Source organism: Mytilus californianus, unplaced genomic scaffold (genome assembly GCF_021869535.1).
Source record: "Mytilus californianus isolate M0D057914Y unplaced genomic scaffold, xbMytCali1.0.p SCAF_3, whole genome shotgun sequence".
In the NCBI taxonomy this organism is placed as follows: Eukaryota; Metazoa; Mollusca; class Bivalvia; order Mytilida; family Mytilidae; genus Mytilus; species Mytilus californianus.
This window is the reverse complement of record NW_026262679.1, coordinates 97,134,568-97,149,179: the sequence shown is the minus strand read 5'-3', so window position 1 is coordinate 97,149,179 and position 14,612 is coordinate 97,134,568. Positions and strand designations below refer to the sequence as shown.

Sequence of the window (14,612 nt, the reverse complement as noted above, 5' to 3'; positions counted from 1 at the left end):
TTCGTTAAACATGGTTGATGAGTCATTGTTGTAAAATTGCACCGCAAAGTAATGCATGCTCAAGCGAAGGTAAATTCCAAATTTCGAAAGCCTTGATTTGTAGTTAGTGAGAAAAATGTGACATAATTCATGCGTGGCCATTATGAGTAGGAGTATAATAATATTTAGGAAATAGGAAGTAGATGAGCAATGGAGCTTTTATAACTTGTAATGCAGTATGGGTTTTTCTCATTGTTGAAAGAAGTATGGTGACATGCAATTGCTTTAAACTTCGTCATTTGAACTCTGGTGGATAGTTGTATCTTTGGCAATCACACCACATCTCCTTATTTTTATAATGAATCTCAAAATGCATCAGACAGTATAGCTCACATGAAGCTTGATACCAAGTATAGCTCACATGAAGCTTGATACCAAGTATAGCTCACAAGAAGCTTGATACCAAGTATAGCTCACATGAAGCTTGATACCAAGTATAGCTCACATGAAGCTTGATACTAAGTATAGCTCACATGAAGCTTGATACCAAGTATAGCTCACATGAAGCTTGATACCAAATTTCATGAAGATCTGATTTGTAGTTTCTGAGAAAAATGCTATTAACCCTTACCATGCGGGGGCCGTAATATTACGGCCGTACCCAGACCACCGTTATTTGGCACCAATGGCGCTCCATACATTTGGAGGTCAACGTAATGCCATTTAATTCGAAATGTATGCATGTTTCCTTAATCTTACACCATTAATTGTCATCTTTCTCACTTTTAATGTTCATTTTGAGCTCAAATACGAACTTGGAAAATTGAAATCGGACAAAACTGGGTTATTTGGAGGGGTGGGCTTACCTTCGAGGTCTGAAACACGAAGTTGTGAGGCCTGAAACTTGGACAAATAGTGTAAACCCCAAGGCATATAACTACTGATCGTGTCTATTATCAAAATACGCCTAGGCAACGACTACTTCCGGTTGCAGGTCCAGTTAAAGTAAAAAATCGGAAAAAGTCGGAAATTTTTAGAATTTTGGTGCAAATGACCTTTTTTAGACTGGTGTACCCAGATCAGTTTCACTCCTACCTAACAACTGTTGTGATTAATGTTTTCACTGGGGTCCACCCTACATGCAAACTACAGTTTGATGCATCTATTAGCATCCCTCGGACTTCCAAGTCGAGAAAAAGAACGTAAAAACGTCAAAATTGACGCCTTTTGCACCTGAGGACCACATTTGGGGCAAATTACGGCCCACCCTCCCCCGCCTCCTCACCCCGACCACCCCACCCCGTGATCCCCTATCTTAGATTTAATGCAATCAATATGCATCAGCATCAGGGTACAGCTCATTTGCATATAATTTGCATATTTTTGCAAATAATCGAAAATTAGACAATTTCTGAAAACAATTCAGCATGGTAAGGGTTAATATCCCTGGGGTTAGAAATCAATTTTTTTCAGTTTTAGCTCCAATTAGGATCTTTTTTCATCATATTTGAGGCCTACATAGGTTATCAAGGCCTTCAGATACACTGGTTTGCTCAAAAACGCTTTAAACTTTTTTTTAATTTTTGTTGATTATTAACCCTTACCATGCGGGGCTGTAATATTACGGCCGTACCCAGACCACCGTTATTTGGCACCAATGGCGCTCCATACATTTGGAGGTCAACGTAATGCCATTTAATTCGAAATGTATGCATGTTTCCTTAATCTTACACCATTAATTGTCATCTTTCTCACTTTAAATGTTCATTTTGAGCTCAAATACGAACTTGGAAAATTGAAATCGGACAAAATTGGGTTATTTGGAGGGGTGGGCTTACCTTCGAGGTCTGAAACACGAAGTTGTGAGGCCTGAACCCCAAGGCATATAACTACTGATCGTGTCTATTATCAAAATACGCCTAGGCAACGACTACTTCCGGTTGCAGGTCCAGTTAAAGTAAAAAATCGGAAAAAGTCGGAAATTTTTAGAATTTTGGTGCAAATGACCTTTTTTAGACTGGTGTACCCAGATCAGTTTCACTCCGACCTAACAACTGTTGTGATTAATGTGTTCACTGGGGTCCACCCTACATGCAAACTACAGTTTGATGCATCTATTAGCATCCCTCGGACTTCCAAGACGAGAAAAAGAACGTAAAAACGTCAAAATTGACGCCTTTTGCATCCCTCGGACTTCCAAGACGAGAAAAAGAACGTAAAAACGTCAAAATTGACGCCTTTTGCACCTGAGGACCACGTTTGGGGCAAATTACAGCCCACCCTCCCCGCCTCCTCACCCCGACCACCCCACCCCGTGATTCCCTATCTTAGATTTAATGCAATCAATATGCATCAGCATCAGGGTACAGCTCATTTGCATATAATTTGCATATTTTTGCAAATAATCGAAAATTAGACAATTTCTGAAAACAATTCAGCATGGTAAGGGTTAAAACTTCATATATAGTCATTATGAGTTAAATATACAAATATTCAATACCGGGGTGGATGAGGGATGAATCTGAAAATGCACCTGTCCACATGAGGTATTGAAAGCTTAAGTGTAAAAATATATAAATATTTGACAATAAATGTGGATAGTGTCCACATGTGGACACAGATGATGCCCCCGCTTGCATATCATATAGTTATAAAGGGACAAAACTGAAGAACGGTAAAAGTGACACTACCCAAATTTGAACTTGATCTGAGTTTTGTGGTAATAAGCATTGTGTGTAAGTCTCATAACATTTGGTTGAGGCTTACTAAAGTAGAGAACAGAAACTAAAAATTTAGCAATTTTTCTATTTGTAAACAAGCATAACTCTAGAACGGTTGTGTATAGGTTTTATAACATTTGGTTGAGACAATCTAAAAAATTCAGCAATTTTTATGTTTATAAAGGGACATAACTCAAGAATGGTAAAAGTGTTGCCACCAAATTTCGTACTTAATCTGTATTATGTAGTAATAAGCATTGTGTATAAGTTTCATATCATTTGGTTGAGGCAAACTAAAGTTAGAAAACAGAAACAAAAAATTTGTACTTGATCATAGTTTTGTGGTAATGAATATTGTGTATAGGTTTCATAATGTTTGGTTGGGGCAAACTTAAGTTACAGAATGGAAACTAAAAATTTTGCAATCTTTCGATTTATAAAGGGGCATGACTCTAGAACGGTTAAAGTGACGTCACCAAAATTCAAACTTGCTCTGTTTTTTGTGGTAATAAGCATTGTGTATAAGTTTCATAACATTTGGTTGAGGCAAACTTAAGTTGCAAAATGGAAACTAAAAATTTTGCAATTTTTCAATTTTTAAAGGGGCATAACTCTAGAACGGTTAAAGTGACGCCTCCAAAATTCAAACTTGATCTGTGTTTTGTGGTAATAAGCATTGTGTATAAGTTTCATAACATTTGGTTGAGGCAAACTTAAGTTATAGAACGGAAACTAAAAATTTGGCAATTTTTCCATTTATAAAGGGCATAACTCTAGAACGGTTAAAGTGACACCCCCAAAATTCAAACTTGATCTGTGTTTTGTGGTAATAAGCATTGTGTATAAGTTTCATAACATTTGTTTGAGGCAAACTCAAGTTAGAGAATGGAAACCAATTTTGGGACGTACAGAAGGACGTACGTACAGACGGACAAGGGTAAAACTTAATGCCCCCTCCGCTAAGGCGGGGGCATAAAAAGGGAAGTGGTTATGCATCAGACATAAACCGCTTAACTCCCTCCTTTCAGAACGGGGAAAAAAATTACTTACTTTTGAAAACTGCCTCAATAGGTGATAATTTTATTTCTTCCATTTTTATACAATTTTCACCTGAAAATAAAAAAAATCATCTTTTTTGTTATGCATTGAACTAAGCTGGTAATTTTTACAAAGTTATTAAACACATATATAATGACAAAAAATGTACTTCTGATTTGAAAACCGAATTTTTTTTATAATGAAAATTTGTGCCAATTTTTTCAAAGCTTTAAAAAGGACCAGAAAGCCTACTTATTCTAATAATGGATTTAGTATAGTATTAATGAGTGTTTACCTTGATCTATGTCTTTGTTTCTATGCATGTCAGACCAAAAAGTAATTGATATCGTCAGGTCAGAGTTGTCACTATATTGAACATGACCTCATGGATAACATCATATATGCAAGGTCACACAATTCAACATAAAAAAGCCTGCCATGAAAAGGAATTTTCTAGTGGGCTCAGTAGAACAAAATTGAAGTAAGGAGATATAATAAAAAGGCATTGCTCAGTGTGTTCTGATGAAACACTAAACTAGAGGTTCTAAAGAGCCTGTGTCGCTCACCTAAGTCTATATACATAATCAACAATGGACTCTCTTCAACATTGAAGACAAGAATAGAATTCATGACAAAAATTTCTTTTTTGTTGATCTTGTAATGCTGATCATTTCGTCTGTTTATTTTCTCTCTATCTTCTTTAGTTTTTGCTCAAAACACAAAAGAGGGTAAAGAAATCCTCATTTAAGGGCAATCACTCCTATGAAGAGTGACAGTCTACTAACTATATCGGCAAAACTTGACTTGTTAGTAGAACTTGCCTTATTGATAATTTTTGTTTGTGGATCTTATCTTGCTGATCATTTTTGCTATTTATAGTTTCCATTTATCTATTATAATTTTAATCATATAAGGAAAAACCAAAAAAAAAAGGGTAAAAATCATCATTATAGGGCAATAACTCCAATAAGGAGTCTACTGACAATTACAACCATGCATACTTAATCCTAGATCTTGTCTTGCTGATCATTTTTGCAATTTAATGTTTCTCTCTATCTATAATAGTTTTCAAGATAAAAGGCAACTAGAGGCCCTAAAGAGCTTGGTTTATGTGCATATTCAACAAAGGACACTCTCCAACATTGTAGATGAGAAAAGAATTCATGACAATAATCTCTTTTTTGTTCATTTTGTATTGCTGATCATTTAGTCTGTTTAGTTTCTCTAAATCTTCTTTAGTTTTTACTCAAAACACCAAAGAGGGTGAACAAAATCCTCATTTAGGGGCAATCACTCATATAAAGAGTGACAGTCTACTAACTATACATGCAAAAATTGACTTGTAAGTAGATCTTGCCTTGCTGATCATTTTTGTTATTCAAAGTGTCTATTTATCTATGATAATTTTCATCATAAAAGAAAAAAAGCAAAAAAATTGGTAAAAATTGTCATTAAAGGGCAATAACTCCAATAAGGAGTCATAGGACGATTTCCTCCATATTATCTTTGTAGTAGATCTTGTATTGCTGATCATTTTTGCTTATTTAAATTTCTATCTATCTATTATAATTTTTAAGATATAAAGCAATAATGCAAAAAATTGGTAAAAAACATCATTAAATGGTAATCACTCTAATAAAGAGTCGATTGACGAATTAGACCATGACGCTTATTAGTTGAACTTTTCTTAATGATCATTTTTGTTATTAAAAGTTTCTCTTTTATTATAGTTTTCAAGATAATAGGCAAAAATGAAAAAAATGGTAAAATTTGTCATTTGAGGGCAATACTCCTATAAGAAGAGGCCTGACAGTTGGTAGAGCTCAACATTCTGAACATTTGTGCCCCTGTCAGATTTTCTCAAACAGTTTTCCAAATAAAAGACAAAATTTGCATTTTACCTCTAAATTCTTTTTTTAGCCATGTCAGCCATCTTGGTTGGCAAGTAGGGTCATCGGACACATTTTAAAAACTAGATACCTAATGCTGATTGTAGCAACGTTTGGTTAAATATGGTCCAGTAGTTTCAGAGGAGAAGATTTTTGTAAAATTGAATGGACGACTAACGACGACGGAAGACAAGTGATGAGAAATCTCTCTTGGCCCTTTGGGCCAGGTGAGCTAAAAACTGGCTTAATTCAATTAAAAAACAAAGTAATAAATTGAAACTAGTACATGCATAAATAAAGGCACGTTTATTTACAGCTGAACATTTCCTTGTTGTCAATGTTTTGTTAAGGTTAGCTTCAAGTTATCTATGGCAACTATTATCCAGGAGAATATGGACTAATAAATTACCTGAACTGGAGTGAATAAGTGATTCAAAATATGTTTCTTCAGATTTCTCTTTCTCTTTAAGTATAGCACCTAAAAGTACAGAAATTAGTGAAATTCTAATCTTCAATGTTCAAATGTACATGTAATTTTTTTTATCAGCTAAAAATATTACTCTGACAATTAAAATTTTACAATATAATAACAATACATGTATTTCTCAAAGTGAGGAAAACATTTATGATATGTAAACAAAACATCTGTGTAATGATATTGAACATGTGGCTTTTTAATAATTGACTTATGTGTAATGGTATTGAACATGTAACTTTTTAAATAATTGACTCATGACCTTAACCATTTATGTTAACACTATGGAATTATGAAATATTTGCAAAGAACTGAAATGGTGAAGCTGCAACAGAAAGCATCAGTCAGGGTTTGTTAAATTGCAGAAAACTGAACCACTTATGGTACCCCTAAATTTTAACCACACGTGAAAATGTCTCTTTAGGCATGTGTTAGGTGATTCAGTACAAATAACCTCACTAATTCTTTTAATACTGTGAAACAAGGCACTATAGGGTAGTTCAATCTGAAATTATTTTCATGCTTTTTGTGATGCATATTTCATTAATAGAATATATATTAATAAAATGCTCCGCTGGGGCGCAGCTTGATATGACCGCAGAGGTCGAACCCTGAACAGTTGGGGCAAGTATGGACACAACATTCAAGCTTGATACAGCACTGAATTTGGATTGTAATTAAATATTTGACACAGCATAGGTTTCTGACACAGAAAGAATGTGGTCTAAGAACTTAAAAATTTTTAATTTATCTATTCAAACCATATCATTATTATTTGCTTTTATATATAAATCAGAAATAACCAATTTAAAATGGAAAATTTTAAAGAAAAAAAAGGAAAAAAAATCCCGCCCCCCCAAATTTTTTGAACCCCCTTATGATTCATCACCCCCAAACTCAATCCCAGCCTTCCCTTTGTGGTATGGTACCTTGCAGTACTGTACATGTGATGGACTGTGAAACTAAGATCAGGAGTTTGGGAAATTTTGGTCAGGAGATTAGGACTCAGATCAGGGGGTTTTTAATCGACATAAATTCTGTCGTAAATGTAACCGTGTGCTGTAGAAATTGTCTGTTAAAGTGTGTTTTCTTCAACTTTCCATCCGAATGTATTATGTTTATAGTACCCTTGTACTTATAAATTTTCTCTATCTTTTTAAACGTTCAACTTGTTCAATCTAACATTCTTCTTTTTTAGTATGTTCTTTAAATTTTTTAGGTAATATCTTTTTTACCATTATTCTTTGCAATCAGAACCTTTGCTTATCTATCTGCAAGTAGATCTTTTATTTTTATCTTTATGCAAGTAGATTTTTAATGCGTGATAAGTAACACATCCAATCTTTAATCATGGGTCATAGTTATTATATAAATTTCAATTTAAGCCTTGAAAGGAAGTATAGAACCCTCAAATAATTTTCAAATTATTATTTTTTTATTTGTCCTAAGACATTTAAAATCATTTAATTACCATCCTTTTATGATTATTTGTTCAATTTATATCTTATTTATATTCTTTTAAAAATTTACATTATTTAAAGGAAAGTAACTTAAAACAGAATAAATCAAGGGAAGTAACCCAACATTCATTTTAAATACACAAAGTTTTATTACACAACGGCAGTTAGCCTGAGGTAAAAATCGTTGATTACCAGTATGTTTGACACCCAAGGTGACAAGTGAAGCCAAATAATTATGCATGTTAATTGATTTACAGGTAAAATATAACCTCAGGTAATGTCAGTTACACCAGATATGTTGGGCTGAAATTTTTCATTCAAGAAATATTTCATACACAGGATTTTTTTTGTCTTCAACGGTAGGTCGGGAGGAGACCCCTGAAAACAGGATTACTGTACTCCCGTCGGGAGATTCACATGTATAGACCGTCACTGTACAATTTCAGAGAGATCCGTACACTTGAACACAAGTTATTGTCTGGAAACTAGAAAAATGCTTGTTTTTTGGCCCCTTTTTGGCCCCAAATTCCTAAACATTTAGGGCAACTACCCCCAAACTCAAACCCAGCTTTCCCTTTGTGATATGGAACCTTGCAGTACAATTTCATAAAGATCCATACACTTACACACAAGTTATTGTCCTGAAACTAAAATGCTTGTTTTTTTGCCCCTTTATGGCCCCTATTTCCTCAAATTTCTAGGGAATTACCCCCAAAATCAATCCCAGCCTTCCCTTTGTGGTATGGTACCTTGCAGTACAATTTCAGAGAGATCCATACACTTGAACACAAGTTATTGTCTGGAAACTAGAAAAATGCTTATTTTGGCCCCTTTTTCCTAAACGTTGTGGGCAATTACCCCCAAAATCAATTCCAGCTTTCCCTTTGTGATATGGAACCTTGTAGTACAATTTCATAAAGATCCATACACTTACACACAAGTTATTGTCATGAAACTAGAAAAATGCTTGTTTTTGGCCCCTAATTCCTAAAATTTGGAGGCAATTACCCCCATCATCAATCCCAGCATTCCCTTTGTGATATGGAACCTTGTGGTACAATGTCAGAGAGATCCATACACTAACACACAAGTTATGTCTGGAAGTTACAAAAATGCTTATTTTTGGCCCCTTTTTGGCCCCTAATTCCTTAACTGTTGGTACCATAACCCCCAAAATCAATCCCCACCTTCCTTTTGTGGTATTGAACCTTATGGTAAAATTTCATAGAGATCCATTCACTTAAACTAAAGTTAGAGTGCGAAAAACCAATGTGTCTTCGGACAACGACGACGATGACGACACCAACGTCATACCAATATACGACCACAAAATTATTTTGCGGTCGTATAAAAACTAGAGGCTCTAAAGAGCCTGTGTTGTTCACCTAGGTCTTTGTGCATATTCAACAATGGACACTCTCCAACATTGTAGACGAGAATAGAATTCATGACAAAAATCTCTATTTTGTTGATCTTGTCTTGTTAAACTTGAATTGCTGATCGTTTTGCCTGTTTAGTTTCTCTCTATCTTCTTTAGTTTTTGCTCTAAACACAAAAGAGGTTAAAAAATTCTAATTCAAGGGCAATCACTCCTATAAAGAGGGACAGTCTTTTAACTATATCGGCAAAATTTGACTTGTTTGTAGATCTTGCCTTGCTGATCATTTTTGCTATTTAAATTTCTATTTATCTATTTTAATTTTCATATAAGGCAAAACGCAAACTAGAGCCAGTATCCCTCACCTGCATCTTCAACAATAGCCACTTTGAAGAAAAATAAATGGAGAATGTGTCCCCATGGACACAGATGATGCCCCCGCTTGCATACAACATTATAAAGGGACATAACTCAAGAACGATAAAAGTGACGCTACCCAAATTTGTACTTGATCTGAGTTTTGTGGTAATAAGTATTGTGTATAGGTCTCATAATGTTGGTTGGGACAAACTTAAGTTGCAGAACAGAAACTAAAAATTTTGCAATTTTTCGATTTTTTAAGGGGCATAACTCAATTATGATTAAAGTGACACCACCAAAATTCAGCTTGATCTGTATTTTATGGTAAAAAGCATTGTGTATAAGTTTCATAACATTTGGTTGAGGCAACTCAAGTTAAAGAACAGAAACTAAAAATTTTGCATTGTTTTCCATTTATTAAGGGGCATTACTCTAGAATGGTTAAAGTGACCCCACCAAAATTCAAACTTGATCTGTGTTTTTTGTGGTAATAAGCATTGTGTAAAAGTTTCATAACATTTGGTTTAGGCAAACTTAAGGCGAGAACGGAAACTAAAAATTTTGCAATTTTTCCATTTATAAAGGGGCATAACTCGTGAATGGTTAAAGTGACCCCACCAAAATTCAACCTTGATCTGTATTTTGTGGTAATAAGCATTGTGTATAAGTTTCATAACATTTGGTTGAAGCAAACTTAAGTTAGAGAACAGAAACTAAAAATTTTGCAATATTTCCATTTATAAAGGGGCATAACTCTAGAACGGTTAAAGTGACCCCACCAAAATTCAAACTTGATCTATGTTTTGTGGTAATAAGCATTGTGTAAAAGTTTCATAACTTTTGGTTGAGGCAAACTTAAGTTGCAGAATGGAAACTTAAAATTTTGCAATTTTTCTATTTCTAAAGGGGCATAACTCTAGAACGGTTTAAGTGATACCACCAAAATTCAAACTTGATCTGTGTTTTGTGGTAATAAGCATTGTGTATAAGTTTCATAACATTTGGTTGAGGCAAACTTAAGTTAGATAACGGAAACTAAAAATTTTGCAATTTTTCCATTTATAAAGGGGCATAACTCTAGAACGGTTAAAGTGACGCCACCAAAATTCAAACATGATCTGTGTTTTGTTTTAATTAGCATTGTGTATAAGTTTCATAATGACGTATGTACGTACCTATGTACAGACGGACAAGGGTAAAACTTAATGCCCCCTCCGATACGACGGGGGCATAAAAATCATCATTAAAGGGGAATAACTCTATAAAGAGTTAACTGATAATTTCAGTCTTGTTGACATATTTGTAGATCTTATCCTGCTAATAATTATTCCCTATTCCTATTAGTATTCTTACCTTTGGGCCAGGTGAGCTAAAAAGGTATTTCAGAATTATTGAAAAGATAATGTCTGCGTTGTAAATCAGTATTCTAATTCTAAATCATCAGCTATCAACCTTTTAAATTGTGATCAACATCAGAAATGGGGGAATTTAACAAAATCACATTATCATTAGTACCTGTACTCTATCTGTTGTCTTGGGTTTATTGATTGATTGATTCATTAATTGGTTATTGCTTAATGCTGCATCAATGCAAAAGGCTATATGGCGGTGATGTGATGAGATCTTCCCTTTTATTAAAAGTATTACAATATGGCCAATAATTTCATCACAAACCAATAAGAACTTTACAATGGCCGTTTTACTTAATTACTTGTTCTTTTTTTAGAATAGACTTTTTAGACAGTCACCACTTACTAATAAGACTATCATACTGGTGGTCTTTAATGAGCTGATCTTTGTCTAGATTTGTGTTGCAGCATGGACATTTGTGCCTTCGATCCACCCATTCTTGTATACACTTTACACAATATCTGTGGCCACATTTTGTCATGTGTGTCTCTTTCATTGAACACATACATATTGAGCAAATAAAATAGTCACTGATGGAACGCATCTGTAAATTTAGAAGAAATATTATACTTGTAAAAAAAACTCTATATTAAAAAAAAAACAACCCAAAAATAAAGCATACAATGTATCTTGATTTGCCACATTGTTGACATTGTTGTCTTAATTTTGAATTATTTTTATGAAATAGTTTGACCACCAGTTGGGTTACTTTTTATACGTTGTAAATATTCTTACTTTTGGCACATTTCTTATATTCATCTTTTACATTGAATACTGAACTTTGAGATCTTATAGCTCCTCTTTTGTATGTGTTTTTTAAATTATATAATTCATATTCATATTTTACATGCATTATAGATACATAAAATACTGGTACCAGTCCCCATATGTCTCAATCACATTAGTATAATACAATTCATTGTTATGGTTTGTACTTTTACATGTATTTTAGTACACAATATGCAAAACACTTTTTAAAGTTAATAAATATCCTATTCTAATTAATTAGATAAAAAATATGCACATTTAGCTAAGGTAAGAGAATGTTTCATGGAGAACTTCATTAGTGTGTGCATCCTTGAAGTTGTCAATGGAATTTTGGTTTGATATTTCTGAATGGTAGTTTAATCCAATTTTCGATTGCTTTGCAAAGTATTGGTATTTCAAACTGTCTTTGTTACACTGAAGTTATCTTTATGTTTGTTGATTGGTTGATCTTGTTTTAGACTGGTTTATGACTATTAATTTAATGTTATTAAGCGCTAAGTGTCAAATTTTAATACCACTATACAGACATTAATTCTATACATAGAGACTTTGATTTCCAAGCGTCCAGATATTTTTTATTTATAATTTCTTATTCACATTTGAGATTGTATTGTATACAGAATTTTATCTTTTTACTGCCCCCAGAATGTTGTAAATACGGCACAAACACAACGTGGGAACGTCACTTATTTCATATATTATAACGTAAAGATTTTGTGACGCTACACACTTGTATACTTTGGCATTCTACATAGATTACAACTTATAACATGTAGAACATTTTCTTCCTTTATTCACGTATTCTCGACAATCCATAGCAAAAACAACCCACTTTTAAGAGCAAAAAGAACATTTGAGAACCATGACAAATAGACCTGTTACCATTCTCTTGTACCAGAGGCAGATTTAGAGGGTTTTTCAGGGGGCCCCAGCCCCCCTTTTGTGGGAAAAATTTGGTTGATTATATAGGGAATCACTGAAGCATGACTGAAACGGGCCCCCTCTTAGGCAGTCAGTGGCCCCCCCCCCCCCCCCCCCCCCCCCTTATGAAAATTTCTGGATCCGCCCTTGTGTACTATCTCTACAGATTTTGGAAAGACATTCACAAAGACCTTATCAAAATTTCAGAGACATATGACACATTAAGAGATGTCCAACAGTAAGTCTTGTCCAGATTTGAAATAACATTATTTGGCACATTATGATCTACATGTACAAGACAACGTTACTCTGTTACTCGACTATCACGAGACTTGTGAGGTTTAGAACCCATATATATGGTAGTTGGATCGGGTATCTACAGTTGCATGCATGCGAGTTTTTTTTTTAACCAGAAATAACAGTTTGGTGTATATTAAGCCTCAATGATTTAAAATGAAAGTAGTGAACTAAAGATCTTTTGAATTGAAGTATAAAACTAACGGATATTGTAACGGGTAAATCTGTATCATCCATTTTTTATCTTTCAACTGTGTCCTTCAAAGGATTTTGATAGTATGGAAAATCCTTGGTCCTAGTGTCCTATTTATAGATGCAAGATTTATAAAAAGTCATTAGTCAAAATGACCTGAAATGACATATTTCGCCAAAATACAGGGTGACGTCCCTTGCGTTAGAAAAGACCTAGAACATGACACCATTTCCGTAAACACAACGCATTTCCGTTATTAACCGTTCCGTTAAATGGTGGATCTAAATTTAAAATTGTAGAACTGTTTAATACTTTACCATAATGTTATGTATAGCATGCTTTTTTAAAAATATTAAAAAAAAGTATTATTCCTGGATTTTTTTCAAGCTAATTTTTTATTAAAGGTTATTGAAATTTGTCAGATTTTTTATAGATTATACATCAATTGACAAACCAGTCTTGTGTGAATCAGGGACATAATATATTGACTAGTTAATATACTATTCCAAATATAAATAGAAAGAAAAATAAGCTGTATAATGTTTTAAATAAATTATTAGACGGTAGCTTTTATTACGGTATGGGTGGGGATCCTTTATTTCTGTATTCTTTATTTTTATCTCATTATTCTTTATCTTTAAAAATAATGGCTATTCTACTTGATAACTGTATTCTGGACATTGTTCTTTTCTGTAATCAGTATGTTTTTACCTAATTCTTTAATTTTTGCAGTTATTCTTTATATTTTAGCACCCCATTATTCTCTATTCTTTATTTTTTTTGTCCATTTATCTCTACTCTTTATTTTTTTTTGCCCATTGTTCTCTATTCTGTAAACCCCATCCACACCCTCTCTTATAATTTGCTTTAAGAAAATTTGGGTCGTGGAATTCGTTTTCAATAACTTTGACTTATTACAAAACAAAATATGTAAAATCACTTTATATTTCTTCATAAAATTAGATTATCTGAGTTATTTTCCTTTATATATGTCTAAGATGGAAATCAAGAAACTACAAAAATATTCTGTGTGGTGTGTGTGTATTTTTAAAAACAGTCGTAATGATAATATAAAGATAGACCACGTTGTTATAAAGTTCACCGCACTTTATTACCATATCATCTGTTACAGTAATTATAATTGACAGATCAGCAACTCTCACATGTCTGCACGTTCTTAAATAAACATAATTAAATAGATCAATTGAAGTTCTTATACACATGTTGTCATTCTGTAGTCTGACCATCAAACGATGTACTTGTTAATAAATTAGTTATAGAAACTGGATTGTATTATTTTATAGCAAATATATTACACACGTTATTTTCTTTATTTAGATTGAGTTTATCCTAAACTGAATTTTTAAACAACTTGAATATTATTAGTTATCTTGGTGTGATCAGGGGTGTACAGAATTTTACACTGGTGTTGTAAATTCATACACCCTGAGGCACAGCCGTACACCCCTGATTGCACCAAGAGAGCAAATTTATTTCTTATGAAGCGTTCCTTTAGTTATTTCATACCGTGGAATAAAATTGAAAAATTCTTCTACTACACATTTTCAACACATTTGTTGCTGCGCATTGTCAAATATAACCTTTTTTTTATTTTGTTTTTATCTTCGGGAATTTTTTGGGAAAAAAAACAAAATCGGAAATTTCTGAATTTTGAAGAAAAAAATGTTCTTGAAATTTTACAAAATATTTGTATTCACTTTTCT

At 33.4% G+C, this 14,612-nt stretch overlaps 1 protein-coding gene across 1 annotated transcript in view; it reads right to left on the bottom strand.

Moving 5' to 3' along the window:
- LOC127733309 (uncharacterized) overlaps nt 1-13,099 on the bottom strand; it is a 41,760-nt gene extending 28,661 nt beyond the window's left edge. The window contains exons 1-4 of the mRNA XM_052242680.1: nt 12,900-13,099; nt 11,055-11,253; nt 6,036-6,104; nt 3,750-3,809 (exon numbers count right to left, since the gene is read on the bottom strand). Of these exons, the coding sequence (XP_052098640.1) occupies nt 3,750-3,809; nt 6,036-6,104; nt 11,055-11,253; nt 12,900-12,932 (361 nt within the window). The 5' untranslated portion in view covers nt 12,933-13,099. The remainder of the gene's footprint in view (nt 1-3,749; nt 3,810-6,035; nt 6,105-11,054; nt 11,254-12,899) is intronic.
- Between the last annotated feature and the right edge of the window lie 1,513 nt (nt 13,100-14,612).